At 50.0% G+C, this 18,645-nt stretch overlaps 1 protein-coding gene across 1 annotated transcript in view; it reads right to left on the reverse strand.

Moving 5' to 3' along the window:
* Positions 1-18,645, reverse strand: part of LOC138251486 (long-chain-fatty-acid--CoA ligase ACSBG2-like) — a 280,648-nt gene that overhangs the window by 236,709 nt on the left and 25,294 nt on the right. The window contains exon 3 of the mRNA XM_069205653.1: positions 13,467-13,555. Within this exon, the coding sequence (XP_069061754.1) occupies positions 13,467-13,555 (89 nt within the window). The remainder of the gene's footprint in view (positions 1-13,466; positions 13,556-18,645) is intronic.

Below are 18,645 nucleotides of genomic sequence, written 5' to 3' on the forward strand. Positions count from 1 at the left end.
GTACCGCCCACCCCATTACAACCAGCCAATCCGACAGCTTTTCCGGGGCGGTACCAACGCCATCAAAAGCATGGGGAAAACAGTGTTTGGAAGGGAAACCACTCATCTCTCGATACTCAACGAAGAACCAGGACGCCATGGAGCCCGAGTTACAGGTCCTGCCTATGCTGGTCTACCTCCTCATACACCAGGAATATCAAAGGCGGTGGCAACGGCCACGGTGAGTACTACACCTAGCACACAGGGGAGGGGGGAGGAAAAAGAGAGTGACACACACATGCAACAAGCAACACCCCCAACCCCACCCTCACCCACAACACCATACACACAAACACATGCATCAACATTACATTTACACCCACTGGAAGAATGCAAGGACAAAAGGAATAGAGTCCAATCAGTGATATATTAGGAATAGGCAGATATACGTAACGAATATAAAAATAGTATTTACAAAAATATACAATATCTACATAAGGCAGTACATTGTCCTTTACAAATGTCCGTGGGCCACTGGGCCAAAAATCATGGGCCAAGCCCACACTGACTCCTGCCTCAATATGGAGAGAACACTGCAGGGGCATCAGGTCGTAAACACAGGCACCTCAGGGAGATGGGGGAAGGGGGCACCTCAGCCAGGAGATGGTACTACGCCACTGCTCCTGGAGCGGGCTACATGCCCACAGCAATGTCCTGGGGAGTGCAAAGCCACAGTCTCTCAAGTGGGTGGTTTACCCTGTGCTTGGTCCTGGGGAGTGCAAAGCCACAGTCTCTCAAGTGGGTGGTTTGCCCTCTGCTTGGTTCTGGGGAGTGCAAGGCCAGAGTCCCGCAAGTGAGTGGTTTGCCCACTGCTTGGTCCTGGGGAGTGCAAGGCCACAGTCTCTCAAGTGGGTGGTTTGCCCTCTGCTTGGTCCTGGGGAGTGCAAGGCCACAGTCTCTCAAGTGGATGCCTTCTTCCACTGGTTGTGGAGGGGGCCTTGTGCCCAGTGTGCTTCATCCTGCCAAGGAAATGGTGAGTGGATGCATATCTCCACTGGTTCTGGAGGGGGCCTTGTGCCCACTCTGCCTCATCCTGTCAAGGAAAGTGTGAGTGGATGCATATCTCCACTGGTTCTGGAGGGGGACTTTTGCCCAGTCTGCTTCATCCCGCCAAGGAAAGGGTGAGTGGATGCATATCTCCACTGGTTCTGGAGGGGGCCTTGTGCCCAGTGATGCAGCACTTGGGGTGTGGCAGTTCACATTCCCTCACCTGGGTATCTGAGGCACGAGATTTGCAGGGACCAGGTAGCATGAAAGTCCATGGAGGCAGGGCCAGACTCCATCCTGCGGCAACTAAGGCTGCAAACTGGTGGTAGTGCCGGTGCTGGTGGGGCTGCTGCCGGTGGTGGTGGGAGGCTCCAGCCCATCTCCTGCAGCCTCGGACGGCTGCACACTGGGGCTGCTGCTGCTGTAGCTGCTGCTGCTGGTAGTGGTCCTACTGACAGCGGTGCAGGTGGCGGTGCTTGCAGCGGTGCTTCCGGCGGGGATGCTGGCGGTGCTGGGCGTGGTGCCGGTGCTGCCAGTGGTGGAGGGAGGTACCAGCCCTTCTCCTGCAGCCTCCGACAGCTGGCAACTGGGGATGCCACTGCTGACAGTAGTGGTGTCAGCGGCGGTGCAGGTGGGGGTGCAGGAGGCGGTGCTTTCAGCGGGGATGCTGGCGGTGCTGCCCGTGGTGCAGGTGGCAGGGCTGTCGGTTCTGATGGTGGCCACCAGGCCCTCAACTGCAGCCTCTGACGCCTGAAGTGCCTTGCCTTGGCTTTTCTGCACCTTCCTCACCTTGGCAGATGGTGTTGGGACCTTGGCTCTGGCAGCTGGAGTTTTGGAGGAGGCCTTGCTGGGTGGGTCGTGCTTCTTGGCTTGCTGCATGCTGTCCCCTTCTTCACCTTGGTAGGTGGCAGAATAGTTTGGTCCTTTGCAGGGGTCGGTGGCACACTGGCTGGCCTGACGGGTGCCCCCTTTGAGCCTCTGGGAGTTGCAGGTACGACAGGGGATGACGACATGATGGCTGAGGTGCTGGCCTGGGTTCTGAACACCCTGGCTGTGGGGAAGGACGGGGGAGGGGTAGGGAACAGATCAATGTTTGCCAGGAAAAGTTTTTTGGACACACTGGGGCGGGAAGATGGAGAGGGTTTGGGAGTGGAGGAAGAGGGAGCGGTTGTAGGAGGTGTCTGTCTGCTGAGTTTGAGTGAAGGTGCATGGAGCGGAGGCTGTTGTGAGGTGGATGGCTGTTGGGTGGGTGGGTGCTTGCGTTTGTGTACTTTGGGAGGAGGGGTCACAGACACACTGGGAGAGGACACAGGGGACGTGTGCATGGTTGTGGGGGTGGTGACTGCTCGTGAGGGGTGTGTTGTGATGGGTGTGCTGGTGATGGAGGTAGTGGATGAGGATGTAGTACATGCAGGTGTGTGTGGAAACGCTACTGGGAGGGAGGTGGATGAAGAGGAGGAGGGGGACACAGTGGAGGCAGTGGATGTTGGTGTGATTGCATGGGTATGGTGCTTGTGTGAGTGCCTGTGAGATGAAGTGTGGTGGTTATGTTTGCCTGAGACACTTTTGTGTTGTGATTTGGGTGAATGCTGGTCTGAAGGTGTGCTTGGGATAGGCTGGGGTTGAGGGGATTGGGTCTGGGTAGAGGAAGTTGGAGGGGGGTGGCTAGACACAGGACAAGTACTGCCATCAGTGCGGATGCCAGCGCCTGGAATGCTTTCTGTTGGGCCGCCACGCCAGAGTGAATGCCCTCCAGGTATGCATTTGTTTGTTGCAAATGCCTCTCGACACCCTGGATGGCATTCAGTATGATTGACTTCCCAACAGTGAGGGATCACTTGAGGTCAATAGGCTCCTCATTTAGGGCAGCAGGGCTGACTGGGCCAGGGTCTGAGGTGCCTGGGGCGAAGGAAATGCCCACCCTCCTAGGTGAGTGGGCATGGGAAACATGCTGAGGGGATGCTGGGAGGGAGGTGCTGGTAGGGGTAGTGGTGGCTATACCTGTTGTTGTGGTGGGCACAGAGTTCTCCGCCACCGCCAGGGAGCTTCCATCGGAGGAGCAGTCACTGTCTGTGGTCTCCCCTCCTGTCCCCGTCGTGGTGCTCCCCTTGCCCTCCATCCCACTGGTGCCCTCACCCTCAGTGGATTTGGCCTCCAGGCCAATGTGTGATGCAGCTCCCTCCGTCGCCGGTGCCACTGCTCCTCCGCAGATGATGCTAATGCACATTAGGACAAGGTGACAAAACAAAAAGGGGGGGAAGAGACAGAGGATACACTTGGTCAATGCCAGCAGCAATGCTGGAGTACACAACACACAGGGAGCAGCCTTATGCACTAGGCCATGCCCAACCATTTACTAAGACAGTCACCAGCACATAGGGTTCAATGCCTAACGCCATTAGCTGCACACCTGAAACCCACAGGACCCTGACCAGTGGTAGATGCCCACCAACGCTATTGGGGTAGGAGTGCTCCAGAGCCTGCCCAACAAGGGACCTATCTTGCCATGTTCGCCCTGGCCTAGGGGCACCCACAGCCCACATCCCCCACTCAGGTACCTCCTAACGCGCACAAAGTCAGGTTTCAGATTCTGTACTCACCTCCTCGTGGCTGCTGTGATGCCTTCAAGCGCCCATCCAACTCCGGATAGGCCACCGCCAGGATGCGGAACATCAGGGGGGTCATGGTGCGACGGGCACCCCTTCCTTGTTGGGAGGCCAGCCCCAGCTGGGCCTCTGTCATCTTCTTTGCCCAGCATCACAGGTCCTCCGCCCTCTTGCAGCAGTGGGTGCTCCACCTGTCAAAGACCCCAAGGGTCCGCACCTCCTTGCCGATGGCATGCCAAATATCCTTTTTCTGGTGGGTGCTTACCTGCAGGGAAAAGACAACAGAAAAGGGAATTAGTCACCCGTCCGGACCATCAGACTCATTGCCCACCAGATCCCACCAATCCCCTGACGCACATACATTGAACACCTTACATGCTGCACTCAGGCCAGGACCCCTCTGCCCCCCTCCATGTCGCTTACACACACACCACTCCATACATTCATGTCCTACGCATCATGCTCACAGGGTACTCACCTGTTTGTCTGGAGGACCGTAGAGTAACGTGTACTGGGGTAGGACCCCATCCACCAGTTTCTCCAACTCCTCCTCAGTGAAAGCAGGGGCCCATTCCCCAGACACATGAGCCAAGGGCGGTTCAAGACACAGGTCACAGCAGCACTTGCAGTGTAGGTCCTCTCCTGTTGAAGGTCAGGTAGAAAGTGAGTGATTAGATAGAAAATGGTGGTGACGTTCGCAGCGGCACGTACCATCACCGCCGGCGTACATCGCCAGTGGGTCCTGGAACCCAGAGGGCCCAGTGATAACCAATGCAATTTTGGGCGGCGGTCATCGACCGCCTAAAACTACGGGTCACAGCGCCAGCACAATTACCTAATTTCCACTTGTCCCTCCTCACAGGTCAGGCAGCCGCCATTTCAGGAGGGCACAGGGCATGGCACCGAACTGCGTCACAGCAGACATTGGCACATAAACTGACTCTCGAGTTCACATACTGTTTCTGCAAAGTAAACAAATCATCATTAGGGCAATATATGTGTGAATATGATCCTCTGCTCACCGTTTTCTTCCATAGGCTTCAACCGCTGAGGCAGAATATGAGATGGCGGCATCCTCTGGTGTACAGACCCCTGGTGGGCCTTGCGACAATGGAGGACAAGCACATTATCATTATCTACAGACTTGATCACGCCACAATCCAAGAACTGTGTGCCCAATTGGAGCCAGACCTGATGTCAGCTATCCGCCAGCCCACAGGTATCCCCCCTCTAGTGCAGGTCCTGTCAGTGCTCCAATTCCTGGCAAGTGCTTCCTTCCAAACAACAGTGGCCATGGCATCAGGGATGTCTCAGCCAATGTTCTCTAACGTGTTGACCAGAGTGTTGTCTGCCCTGATGAAACACATGCGCGGGTACATCGTGTTCCCCCAGGTGGAGGATTTGGCCAAAGTGAAGGCTGACTTTTATGCCCTGGGACATATCCCCAACATCATTGGTGCCATTGATGGTACACATGTGACATTTGTCCCTCCCCCGGAGAAATGAACAAGTGTTCAAGAATAGAAAAAGCTATCACTCTATGAATGTGCAGATGGTGTGTTTGGCGGACCAGTACATCTCCCATGTGAATGCCAAATATCCTGGCTCTGTGCATGACGCCTTTATCTTGAGGAATAGAAGCATCCCATATGTGATGGGCTAACTCCAGAGGCACCGGGTGTGGCTAATAGGTGAGCCAAAGGTCCCCACACACTATGAGTAGGTGTCTGGGTATGAGTTTGTCCCTAAGGGTTAGTGTGTGTATAACAGTTGTCCCTCGATATTTGAAGGTGACTCTGGTTACCCCAACCTGTCATGGCTACTGACCCCAGTGAGGAATGCCAGGACAAGGGCAGAACAACGTTACAATGAGGCACATGGGTGTACAAGGAGGGTTATAGAAAGGACCTTCGGCCTCCTGAAGGCAAGGTTCCAGTGCCTCCATCTGACAGGTGGATCCCTGTACTACTCACCCAAGAAGGTGTGCCAGATCATCGTTACATATTGCATGTTGCATGTTGCACAACCTGTCCTTGAGACGCCAGGTGCCTTTTCTGCAGGAGGATGTGTCTGGAGATGGTCTTGTGGCAGCAGTGGAGCCTGTGGACAGTGAGGAAGAGGAGGCAGAGGAAAAAGATGTTGACAACAGAACTAATATTATTCGGCAGTACTTCCAGTAACACACAGGTAAGACACTGTAACTTCACTTAACATTTCAATTATCTGTTGGACATTGTACAAGGCAGCCTGTTTCCCTATGTCTGTGGCCACTGACTGTACCCTTTGGCATCTCTATTTTCAGATCTCTGTGCCCCACTTTGGGTCCTGCTATGTGTACTGCTGCCCACCAAAAGTCATCCTAAAGTATTATCACTGTTCTTCTGAGTTGCTATGCTTTGATAATGTAGTACTAATATATTTGTGAATCATTTGACAGACTCCAGTTTTGAATTTGTTCCAAGGGTATTTATTTAGGTGCTTATAAGGAGGGGGCTGGGCTGATGGTGGAGTAAAGTTCAGGGTAGAGTCCAGTCTCTTGGTACCACAGGTGCATTGTCCAATGGGGCATAGGAAGTGGAGTAATGGCAGTTCAAGGTAGACAGGGTGATAGTGTGGGGTACAAGGGTGACAATCAGGAAAGTCTTATTTCCTGGCAGGGGTCTTGGCAATGTTCTCTGGCTTCTGGCTGGATCGCAGGGACCGTTTGCGGGGTGGTTATCCTTTTGCAGGGGGTGGGGTGCTGGTGGCTTGTTGGTCCTGTGGCGTGGCCCCCTGTCCCCCTCGGTTTGGCTATTGTCAGGTGCCTGTTGTTGTGCCACTGCCTCCCTCATGGTCTTGCCCATGTCAGCCAGCCCCCCTTCAATGGTGACCAGGATGGTGTATTGATTTTTGTTAGGTCATCCCTGATACCCAAGTACTGTCCCTCCTGCAGCTGCTGGGTCTCCTGCAACTTGGCCAGTATCTGGCCCATCGTCTCCTGGGAATGGTGGTATGCTCCTAGGATGTTGGAGAGTGCCACGTGGAGAGTGGGTTCCCTGGGCCTGTCCTCCCCTTGTCGCACAGCAGTCCTCCCAGCTTCCCTGTTGTCCTGTGCCTCTGCCCCCTGAACCGTGTGCCCACTGCCACTGACCCCAGGTTCCTGATCGTCCTGGGTTTGTGGGGTTACCTGGGGTCCCTCTAGTGGTGGACATACTGCTGATTGACGTGTCCTGGGGACAGTGGCATGGGTCCGCTGGGTGGGTGCTGTGCTGGTGTTTCCTGAGAGGTGAGGATCTGTGGTGGGTTGGGACTGTGGCAGGGGAACCGACAGTCCAGAGGTCCCGGATGGGTCAGGTTGGTCATCTTGATCCAGGCGTGCAGAGCTGCTGTCGTCACTGTGGGCCTCTTCTGTGGGGGGACTGGATATAGCTGGCACCTCCTCTCCGGTGACGTTAAGTATGGGTCCTGTGGGGATGCAAATGCAGTGTTAGTGTATCTGCGTGTGCCATCTTGTGCATGGGTGTGTTTCCCTGTATGATGGTGATTTCCCTGTCAGCTTGGCCTTGTGTGAGTGGTGATTTTGTGAGCTGGGTGAGTCTCTCTACTGGGCATGCTGTGGTGATGGGTGTCCATGCAGGTCTGTGATGGTGGTCCATGCATTAGTGTTGCGTGCAGGGCTTGGTATTGGGATGGGTGGGTTGTGATGGTGGGGTATGTGTGAGGTTATGGAGTGATGGGAGTGAGGGTAAGGGTGGGGATATGTGATGGCATGCAGGTAGGGTGGGGGATACAGTAGTTAAGATTTGACTTACCAGAGTTCAGTCCTCCTGCTACTCCTGCAAGGCCCTCAGGATGCATGATCACCAAGACTTGTTCCACCCATATTGTTAGTTGTTGTGGAGGAGGTGGGGGTCCACCGCCAGTCCTCTGTACTGCTACCTGGTGTCTTGCTACCACAGAACGCACCTTCCCCCGTCGGTCATTCCACCTCTTCCTGACTTCATCCCTGCTTCTTGGGTGCTGTCTCACGGCATTGAAACTGTCCACGATTCTCCGCCATAGCTCCATCTTCCTTGCAATGGATGTCTGCTGCACCTGTGATCCGAATAGCTGTGGCTCTACCCAGATGATCCTTAGCTCCTCCTCAGAAAACCTGGGGTGTCTTTGGGGTGCCATGGATGTGGGGCGAGTGATATGTGTGAGGATGTGTGGGGTGATGTATTGGGGAGTATGCTGGGATGTGCGTGGATGGTGTATGGGTGATTGTGTTCTGTGCCTCTGATTGAGTGGGTGCTCCTGGCTTCTCTCTCTCTGTGTGCTATCGTTTTTTTCGCTGTAAGGGGTTGTGGGTAATGTGCGTGTGTGTTTTATAGTGGTGTGGGTGGTGTGTGTATGTGTGTCAGGTGTGTGTAGTTTGAATTGCCAATGTGGTGTAGTTTTGTAAATGTGTGTGTATTTTGAGCGCAGCGGTGTGTAGCGCCGTTGGTTTACCGCAGTTGAAAGACCGCTGCAGTGATTCATGGGTCGAGATACTGTGGGCGTAATCCTGTTGGCGTAATGGTGTGGGTTTTGCTATCGCCAGTTTATCACTGACCTTTGGGCTGGCGGACGTGTGTTGGTGTCTGTATTGTGGCGGAATTCTCAGTGTGGGTCATAATACCCGTGGCGGGATACCGCCGCGGGCATGGTATGTTGGCGGCCATCAGCACGGCGGTAGTCCGCATTCACTGCCACGGTTGTAATGAGGGTCTAAATGTTTTTAGCTCATAGAAACTAAAAGCACCAATCCGGACATCTGGTCACACTCGACCGTGGTTAAGTCAAAATTGGAGGCCGACCATGATGGAGCCCTGCTCAGCTACAGTGAGAGAGGCCTCTGTCAAAGTTCTACCTTATGACTTAGGCCCTCATTACAACCTTGGCGGTCTTCCCAGAAGACCACCTAGGCTGCAGGCGCCAGAATACCGCCATTGCTGGCGGTATGTCTGGCTCCCTATTTCGATTTTTCCGCTGGGCCAGCGGATGGTAACAGTAATAGAGCCGCTGGCAATGCAGATGTGCAGCGGGTGCAGTAGCATCCGTTGCGCATTTCACTGCCCGAAATTCGGGCAGTGAAATGCATGATGGGGCTATGCCTGGGGGCCCCTGCACTGCCCATGCCAAGTCCATGGGCAGTTCAGGGGCCCCCAGAGGTACCCCGAGTCCCCTTACCACCAGCATTTCCATGGCGGTGTCTACCGCCATGGACAGGCTGGCGGTAAGGGGAGTCAAAATCCCCATGGCAGTGCTGCCCTGGCGGATTACGACCGGCAGGACCGCCATGGCGGGACACCGCCGGTCCCGGCTGTGTTACCGCTGCGGTCAAAATTAGGTGACGAGTACTGCCAGCTAGTTGGCAGAACTATCACCACTATAGCCCTGGCGGTCACCGACCTCCAGGGTTATAATGAGGGCCTTAGTCTTTTCATCAGGACTGGTTTCTTCACCAGGACAAAGTTGCAAGTCAGATGATTTTTCGTGATGGAAATCTTCATCTGAGCCGAACTTGAAATTGAATCCGACCTCCCTGGAGCCCTCTTAGGATATGCTGCAAGGGAAGCCTCCATAATTTTTTTACATTTGGACTATGTCACCTTTTATGGAGCTTTTTCTCTCCGATGTCAGACGACTCTCCAAAACAAGCCAATTTTGAGTCAACGTCGTCAGATTGCCTTTCCACAAGCCCCTGGTGGATTCCTGGAGGTCTAGGGTTCTGTGGTGTTTCAGTGGTGTAAACCTGCAAGCCGGGTCGCGGTCAATGTAAGCCGCCTTGACTTACAACGTTGGGTAGGTCTTTTCCAAACTTTTGAACCTTCTTCCAGAAGGTGTTGGAAGGTGCATTAGGAGTCCACAACTTGCCACAAAGAAGCTCTGAGTTGCTCCTTGAGGCTTAGGACTCCAACTCCCAGAATGCACATAACTCAAAATCCAAAAATCACCACTGGGCACTGGTCAGCTACTCAGATTCTTCATGGCAGAAAACGCTGGTCAGATATTTCTACATGTGGCAAACAGGGAGTCCCTTCTTGAAGCAGTTGAAGAAAGGCAAAGTCCTTTTTGTGGTGAAGTCTAAGTGTGCAGGTAGTGCAGTCCTTCAGGGTGCAGTGTCCAGATACAGGTCAGGGGTTCAGCAGGGCAGTCCTTCATCTTCTTGTCTTTGTTCCTTGTAAGTATCTGAAGTGTGGGTGTAGCTCTGCCATATTTATCTTTGCTCATGGGGTGGAAAGCAGAGGTATGGGGGTACAGCTGTCCAATCACAGGCTTGCCACCACCCTATTGAATGACCACTTCCTGGGAGGTGTTGAAAAAATAAATCCCAGGAAGCAACGTTCTTTAAAACATCCAAAATGGCACAAATTCAATCTCAGAGGTTAGGGTTTGGCTGAGCCCACCCAGTGGTGCAGCTAAGTACCATTAACACACCCCTTTCCAGCCCTCTCCTAATCTAATCACAGGGGCACCTGGCTGTCTGGTTTTGCAGTAAATGGGGGAGATCCCCTTGCTGGCCCAAATGTCCTTCCATCCTTTGAAGTATAGTTTGGATGCTCTACCCCATCCTATATCGTCATCTTCTGAGGCAGTTCTCCTCCTCTAGGCACTTCCTTTGCCCTCAACCCGGGCCACTTCACACCTTATCAAGGTAGCCTGGCCAGACTGCCAGATGCTGGCCGTCCAGAAAAGAACATTACAGGGCTGAAGTTGGTAACTTTCAGGTAGCGTTCTAAAACACTTTCCTGAGTTAGTCATTATAATTCAACAATGGTAACTTGTTGGATTTATTATAACAAGAAGGTTGATACCAAACATGAAATATTTAGCTCCTTTGGAGACTTTATTAAAGAAAAATAAAGTCTTCACATGTTAGCTTATGAAGCCCTTTCACTACTATGAGGGACAAGGAATTTCGCCATTTGTCCCTCACCAGGGCTTGTAAAACATCCTGTATAAGGTCTCTGTTTATAGTTACACTGCAACCAACCCTGGAAGCTCCTAGGGCACACCTTAGGGGTGACTTATATGAACTATAGGGCAGTTTAAGACTTTGGAAGTCATTTTAATTCCAAAGTCAAACTTAGGGTCAGCTGCAATTTAAAAGCAGCCAGCAAGGCAGGCCTGCTTTTAAAATGGCACTGGGCACCAAAATCATAATCTTTGGAAATAGCACTTCATCATGGGACTCCACCTTGTGGACAAGAGAGCTAGGATCCACCCCCAAAATCTATGCCAGGAACCTTGGAACAGCAAATGCAAAAACAACAACGTGATGGATGGAATGCATTACTTAATCTCAGCCACTGGCAATCGCTCAAGCTGCATCCCAATCCATTCTTTTTTTGCCACCTCAGTTTGGACTTAACCATATGCAAATCAGTCTTGACCCTGCTCTTCATGTGAACAGTCCAACACGAACTGCCAGGACAGGTTCCTCCCTAAAGAACCTTGGGAAGGTCATCAACAACAAGCTCAGCATGACCACCCAAGTGAACACTGTCACCGCCTCATAACTCTAAACCTGAAGATGCTGAGGAATATTTTCAAATAACTCCCAATCAGCACTTGAAAAACCATAACGCATACCAAGGTCACAAGAAATGTGGCCTACGGGAACACCCTAAATTCCAAGATTAACAAAAACACACACACACCAGAAGGCTTCAGAACATTTAGAACTCAACGGCCAGAATCACTCTCAACCTCCAACACCACACTTCAATATCACACCAAACGTCAAGGAACTCCACTGGATACCCATTCACAAACAAGCACAATTCAAGCTCCTCATCTACACTTTCAAAGCACAACTTAATACTGGTTGAGCATACCTCAACAATGTGGCAGCACGTCTGCTTTTCTATGTCTCTAGGCATTACTCTGTTGCCATTCACATTCACTCTCTACATTGGTGGGCCATGGGGAAGCACATTCATTTTAAAATATTGTGCTTTATGCACAAGGCCTTGTTTGGTGCCCCCCCGCCTTAGGACGTTGGTGCATTTTTACTCTCCCAAGCACAATCTTCACTCCGGAAAGCAGCTTCTAGCTACCACACTGCACTATAAATTTGCAAGACTTGGTGGCAGGTCTTTTGCTGGTCTTGGTCTACTCTATGGAACTTTCTCCCTCTAAAAATTTGGAGTTGCACTTCTTCTTTAGAGTTCCGTAGATTGCTGAAAACCTGTTTCTTTTAGGTTCTTGCTGTCCCTTCCTTTACTTGTAGTGCTAGAAAACATGATTGAGGTAGCCATTAGTGCTGCAAAGGCACTGATTGATTGATGTTACTTTCTGTTCATATGAACGCTTGGGAAGTGCTACATGGTATATACTGCTGAGGTAAACTGTATATCCTGCCTAATTCTCTTATCTCCCTTGCCTATTTTGTGCATGCTACGTACTAAGGGCCACAGATTTCCCGGCTGCAAAGTTTCAGCTTAAAGATCACTGCATGAGAGAAGCCCACATACAGATGGTTTCAGGCCATACTTGATCAGAGATATTCTGAGATTGCCCACGGTATGGAGCTCTTGGACAGGAATGTGAGGATTTTCCCAAGTTCAACTAACAGGTTTAAGTAGGAGGAAGATTTGTAATTATCAGTGAACCCAAGGAAAGGTAATGATTAAGCAGCATTCTAAGAATTTGATGTCTGGTACACAAGGACAGGCCAGTGTCGAGCCAAGTTCCTAAAAGCACCTCTGAAAATGATGAACCTTGTGCTAAACATTGAAGTTGTATCAGGGACAGTACCTAAGATTGACCTTCCAAAAAGGAGAAGGATCAGAGAGGTACACTGCGTGATATTCATAACTCTACTGACCTCGGGATGCACTGGTCAACAGTGTATAATCTGTAGCCAGCTCTACAAATATCACACCACCATGCCCCCTAATCAGTGTTGCTATCTAACTCATCAAGAGCACAAAACAGCCACAACCCTTTTCAGTATCTTACTGATAATTGAAATCAGTATGTTTGGTCAGTAGGTTTTTATCCAAGTTGGATAAGCTGCTGCTTTCTATTGGGCCTATAAAATCCCGATACTTACAGAAAGGTTGAAAATGTCAGTGAATCACAAACAGTGGCACTGGTAGAGGGCAGAAGTTATCAGGCGATACTGATGTATTACCATGTGACAGCTCAATAGCGTTGTCAGCAGATGCGGCAAAGGAGGTGGACAATTTGGTCCCGCAGAGAGAGGTAAATGCAGATATGTTTTTTCAACAGAATCTGTCCTCTTTTTATCCAAACACAGTTATTCTGAATTTTGGAGTCACATTGATGCAGCACTCCCCTGGGGGTGAAACCTTTTTTAGTGGCAGTGAGGTTGCATGAATGATATAACAACTTTTTGAAGAGCATTCAGTTAACATGAGAACCTGTTTCTTTTTTTAAAAGAGCTTTCTTTTAAGAAAGCAATTGCATCTTCTATTCTTTGGGAGCCTTGCTGCATTGGGATCTGCATTATACGCCCTCATGGTGATGTGTTGATAGTTTAGAATTTTTATAGAGTCTGAAAACAAAGAAATACCTGCCCTTGTTGCATCTGTCTATACTCATACACCACTCACTAAAAGCCATACCATTTATAGATGTCTTCAGGTAAGGTCTATTTAAACGCAAAGCATAACAGTCTAGAATAAAGCAAAGCCCTCAGATATTCTGCCAAGGCCAGAAAAACATGTCAAGATTCTGATTTTTTTTTTTTTTTTAATCATGTTCACCTCACCTCCAAAATTGGGATTTACTGGATCATGTGTTATTGCAGACACAAGAAGAAGCAAGCATGGAAAGAGAGTCTGAGGAAAGGAATCTACTTACCCGGCCATGATGGCTCCTACATAGGCAATGAACGACTCTGGAGAGGTAAAGCCCAGGATCCCGACCCCGTGGAATCTCTCCAGGCCCAGCTGTAAAACCAAACAGAGAGAGGTCCAGATTAAGCAGACACTTTCCTGCCTTGCACTAGTGTTACAACACCTGCCATGAGGCCATTATAAAGAATCGTACACTACCTCTAAACGTGTGCATGTATATCTGATGCAGCAGTGTGTTAATGGTGACACATTCGGCACACAATTGTATATTAATAAGATCATTCACATAATTTGGGGTTTTCGACAACCAATGGCCTTTTGTACAACAGAACTTTTTGTTATGTGCTGAAATTGGATGCTCTTTGTTATGATCCCTGTTAGAGAATGGGTCTCTAGTTGGCAGACGTATGCACCCTGTACAAGTAGGGACCATAATCCTAATCATGGTAAAACAGATACCCTAAATTAACCTGTGCTCAGCCTCTGATAGCTTGGCACAGTCAGGCTTAACTTAAGAGGCAATGTGTAAAGTATCCCATCAGTTTACAGAAATAGAGAATATTTATTAGAGTAAAAAAGCCCAAGACAACAAAAAGTCTAGATTTTAATGTTAAAGACTTAAAGGAAAATAGTGCATAAAAGCACAAAGTGGCAACTGTGGTTATCACACCGAACCAGGACAGAGTCAAGAGTGCAGGCCGACCGCGATAGAGCATGGCTGGGATTCAGTGATCCACTCAGGCCTGCTGAACACATTACCACAGAGCACAGAGCCCCTTATGCCCAAATCCAAGGGTCTAGGACTGGGTTGGTACCACTTGGCAGGGCAGACTCACATATGCCAGAGTCCCTGTGCAGAAGCAGGTTGGATGGAAGTATGTTGTACCCCTGGGACTTTAGAAAACAGGCCAGTCAGCTGGCCCTTGGACTCCTGCAGGGTTCTGGGTTGTAGAGATGCAGGTCCACTCTTTCTCACTCCCAGGCAAAAGGGCAGCATGCACAGATCAACAAAACAAAGCAGGAGTCCATAAAATAGCATTTCAGCATGGCAGCAGTCCTTTCAGCAGCTCAGCAGTCTTTCTTCCTGGCAGAGTGTCCACAGATCGAGAAGTGTACTGAAGTGGTGGTGTCTAAGGTCCAGTATTTATATTTTGGTGTCCTGGTTCTGGAAGGTGACAGAAGCTACTAGAGCCATGGCTTTGAAGTGCCCTGCCTCCCTTGACTTGCCTTCAAGTTGGCTAGAGTGACAGTACGTGGTCGGTAAGCACTATTGTGTGTGGACAGGACAAGCCTATTCAGGTTAAGTGAGGCATTGTTAAGCCTTACCCCCCAATTCAAGCCAGCCAATGGCCCATTAACCCCTATCAATTCATACCTAATGTTCCTCTGTGTGCGGCTGTCTGGGGGAATGCACAAGGCCCAGCAGTCATCTTCCCCAGTTGTATATTCAAAGATAGACAGAGGCACAGATGGTTAAAGCAAGAAGAGACATTTTCAGATTTACAATTTAAAATCTGACTTCACTGTAACTTGTGATTTTAAATTGTGAGTGAAGAGATATCAAACTCCAAATTTCTATATTTTCCCAATTGCAAGTTACACTTAAAGGATGCTTCAAGGTAATGCTAATATTAACCTATTGGAGGGAGATCGGCCTTGCCGTAATGAAAAACAAATTTAGCAGTTTATCACTACCGGGACATGTTAAACCTAAAAGTACATATCCAACCTTTTAAATACATTGCACCCTGCCCTTGTGGCTGGCTAGGGCCTATCGTTGGGATGACTTCTATGTAATGAAAGGAATGTTTGGGCTTTGCCAGGTCAAAGTGACAGTTTAAAACTGCACACAGAGGCTCTGAATTGGCAGGCCTGAGACATTTGTAAAGGACTATAGTGATTGGCACAATCAGTGCTGCAGACCCACTAGTAGTATATAATTTACAGTGCACTTTATTAGAGAATTACAAGTCAATTAAATATGACAATTTTGGATAAGCCCCTATCACCAGATTTTAAGGAGAGAGCTCTTTAGCAATAAACAGCTACATGGAATGAGGGTTGTTTAGAGGTGAGTTACCCTTTTCCTTATAAGCGATACTGTGTGTGTTTGGGAAGGTGCCTGAGACATGCTCTACAGGGCATCTGACCTTTCTTCTGAAGTTTAAAGGAGCTCACAGTGTTAGGTACTATATTTGTTATGGGGGGCTTCTTTTCCTCGACACATGATATCTTTAAGGACACCCAAACAGGACAATAGGAAGAAACACCTTTGAGTTATTGTGATTGCCAGTAGAAAAGATGGTTCACCTGAGATATGCTCCAGTATGATCAAACTTATGCTTAGAGATTAATCTTTGAGAGAGGTATTTGATAAGAACCTATTACTTTGTTCTGTGGTCACACTGTTTGTGCTGACAACTACACTCTGGACCCGATTCACACATTTTGTGTACTGGGTTTGCATCCTAAAAGGGATGCAAACCTGCACAAAACATTTATTGTTGGATTTACTTCCCAGGGAAAAACGTACTTATGGCCGGAGCCTTGCATTCCAGGGAATATGCTGCCTATGGGGGATGAATGCAGGGCCTTGCCACAGGTCGAGCAGTGAAACAGCTCATGAGAGGTGTGGAGTTGCCATTGCATATGGTGATAAAATATTACCTTACATTTAAAAAAAAAAAAACAACTATAGGAATTCATTGAAAAAAACAAAGGTGAAAAGGATGATATAGTTACCTATTGTAATACCTTAATTTACATTAAAAAAAACCTCAGATATGCAGTGAAACAAAGCTTAGCATCACATTATAGTTAGATGGAAATGTCTATTTAAACACAACTTTAACCTTTAGTTAGAGGACAGTCTCATTCCTCTATTTGGTCATGGAACTCCTGGGCAGGGAGTGCTTCATTCCTTATGTAATGACATAGGGGGTCATTCCGAGTTTGGCGGGCGGCGGTTGCCGCCCACCAAACTTCCCCCGCCGAAAGACCGCTCCGCGTTCAAAAGACCGCGGGGGCCATTTCGACTTTCCCGCTGGGCCGGCGGGCGACCGCCAAAAGAGCGCCCGCCGGCCCAGCGGGAAAGGCCCTGCAACATTGAAGCCGGCTCCGAATGGAGCCGGCGGTGTTGCAGGGGTGCGACGGGTGCAGTTGCACCCGTCGCGATTTTCACTGTCTGCAAAGCAGACAGTGAAAATCCTGCTGGGGCCCTGTTAATGGGCCCCTGCACTGCCCATGCCACTGGCATGGGCAGTGCAGGGGCCCCCAGGGGCCCCACGACACCCGTTCCCGCCATCCTGTTTCTGGCGGTGAAAACCGCCAGAAACAGGCTGGGGGGAAGGGGGTCGGAATCCCCATGGCGGCGCTGCAAGCAGCGCCGCCATGGAGGATTCTCCCAGCCGGGGGAAATCCGGCGGAAAACCGGGGGAAATCCGGCGGGAAACCGCCGGACCCGGCTGGGTGACCGCGGCTTTAAAGCCGCGGTCGGAATAGCAAAGGAAGCACCGCCAGCCTGTTGGCGGTGCTTCCGTGGTCGTCGACCCTGGCGGTCAAATGACCCCCATAGTGACATTGCCTTCAGGACATTCAGCGTCCCACGAGCATCTTGATATATTTTAATATTTTTATCTGTCCAGAGGTACTAACCAAGCCAGCCCTTCTGTCACTTACTCCAGCTGTCTTTGTAAACATATCTTCTTTCAGAGGCATGAAACATGTCCCTATAATCAATGCACTGCGGGGTCATTCCGAGTTTGGCGGGCGGCGGTTGCCGCCCGCCAAACTTCCCCCGTCGAAAGACCGATCCGCGGTCAAAAGACCGCGGGGGCCATTTCGACTTTCCCACTGGGCCGGCGGGCGACCGCCAAAAGAGCGCCCGCCGGGCCAGTGGGAAAGGTCCTGCAACATTGAAGCCAGCTCCGAATGGAGCCGGCGGTGTTGCAGGGGTGCGACGGGTGCAGTTGCACCTGTCGCGATTTTCACTGTCTGCAAAGCAGACAGAGAAAATCCTGCTGGGGTCCTGTTAGGGGGCCCCACGACACCCGTTCCCGCCATCCTGTTTCTGGCGGTGAAAACCGCCAGAAACAGGCTGGCGGGAAGGGGGTCGGAATCCCCATGGCGGCGCTGCAAGCAGCGCCGCCATGGAGGATTCTCCCAGCCGGGGGAAATCCGGCGGGAAACCGCCAGACCCGGCTGGGCGACCGCGGCAAGGAAGCACCGCCAGCCTGTTGGCGGTGCTTCCGTGGTCGTCGACCCTGGCGGTCGATGACCGCCAGGGTCAGAATGACCCCCTGAATGTCCTTATTTAAAAAATGGGCATAAACATATTTATGCATACACATGTAATTACTCTAATTGATATCAGCAGCAAATATCTTGTACATTGGAGAGCAGACAAAGGCAGATATAATCAAACATCAATTCACATTCATAGTTTGATAGTCATCTCTGTGTGACTTCTCAGTGAAGGCAAACTCCATCACATCTATTGCCTCAAAAGGGACTGTGACCCACAATTAACTCTATTAAACTCAAAATGTTCACAGACTCAAATACTTTAGACAGATTCAGCCATTTGGTTTACCAGAGAAGAGAAAATGAACATGACTTATAATATGTTAATGTGCTGTGTTGAGCAATGAAGAGAAAGCAGCACAGGGTCATATTTACCTAAAAGGCCTGTGACTGCTCTCTTCCACCAAGTTTGTGCACAAACATGTTGTCTAGTGCTACCACACAGACTTTTACACCATGGTGCAAAGGTCTCTGTGTGTTGTTTAGCATAGGTTTTGTATTAGAAGGCCGCCCTTCCATTACAAAACCCTATGTATACACAATTTTTATAACATTCCAAATATGATGTTTGGTGCAGCACCTACGCAGTGAATGGAGTGTTTTACGAAATAAAAATATTTATACAGTTTTGCATTAGCTTCAAAGTGTTAGTTTTGAGGCAAAGCCTAGTCCTAGTAGATTTGTCTTTGGGAGGGGTGGGCGCAATGTTTCATTTTGCCATTGGAATTGGCGAAATTTGGCAACTCCATGTTACTCTTCTAATGTGGAGTTACACAGACTTCCAGGCAACTTTTGTTAATCACCAGTTGCTAAAAAATTTCTTGCTATGCTCCCTAATGGGGAGCACAAGTGAGATATGGTATCCCACATAGGTGGCTCCT

Source organism: Pleurodeles waltl, chromosome 1_2 (genome assembly GCF_031143425.1).
Source record: "Pleurodeles waltl isolate 20211129_DDA chromosome 1_2, aPleWal1.hap1.20221129, whole genome shotgun sequence".
Classification (NCBI taxonomy): Eukaryota; Metazoa; Chordata; class Amphibia; order Caudata; family Salamandridae; genus Pleurodeles; species Pleurodeles waltl.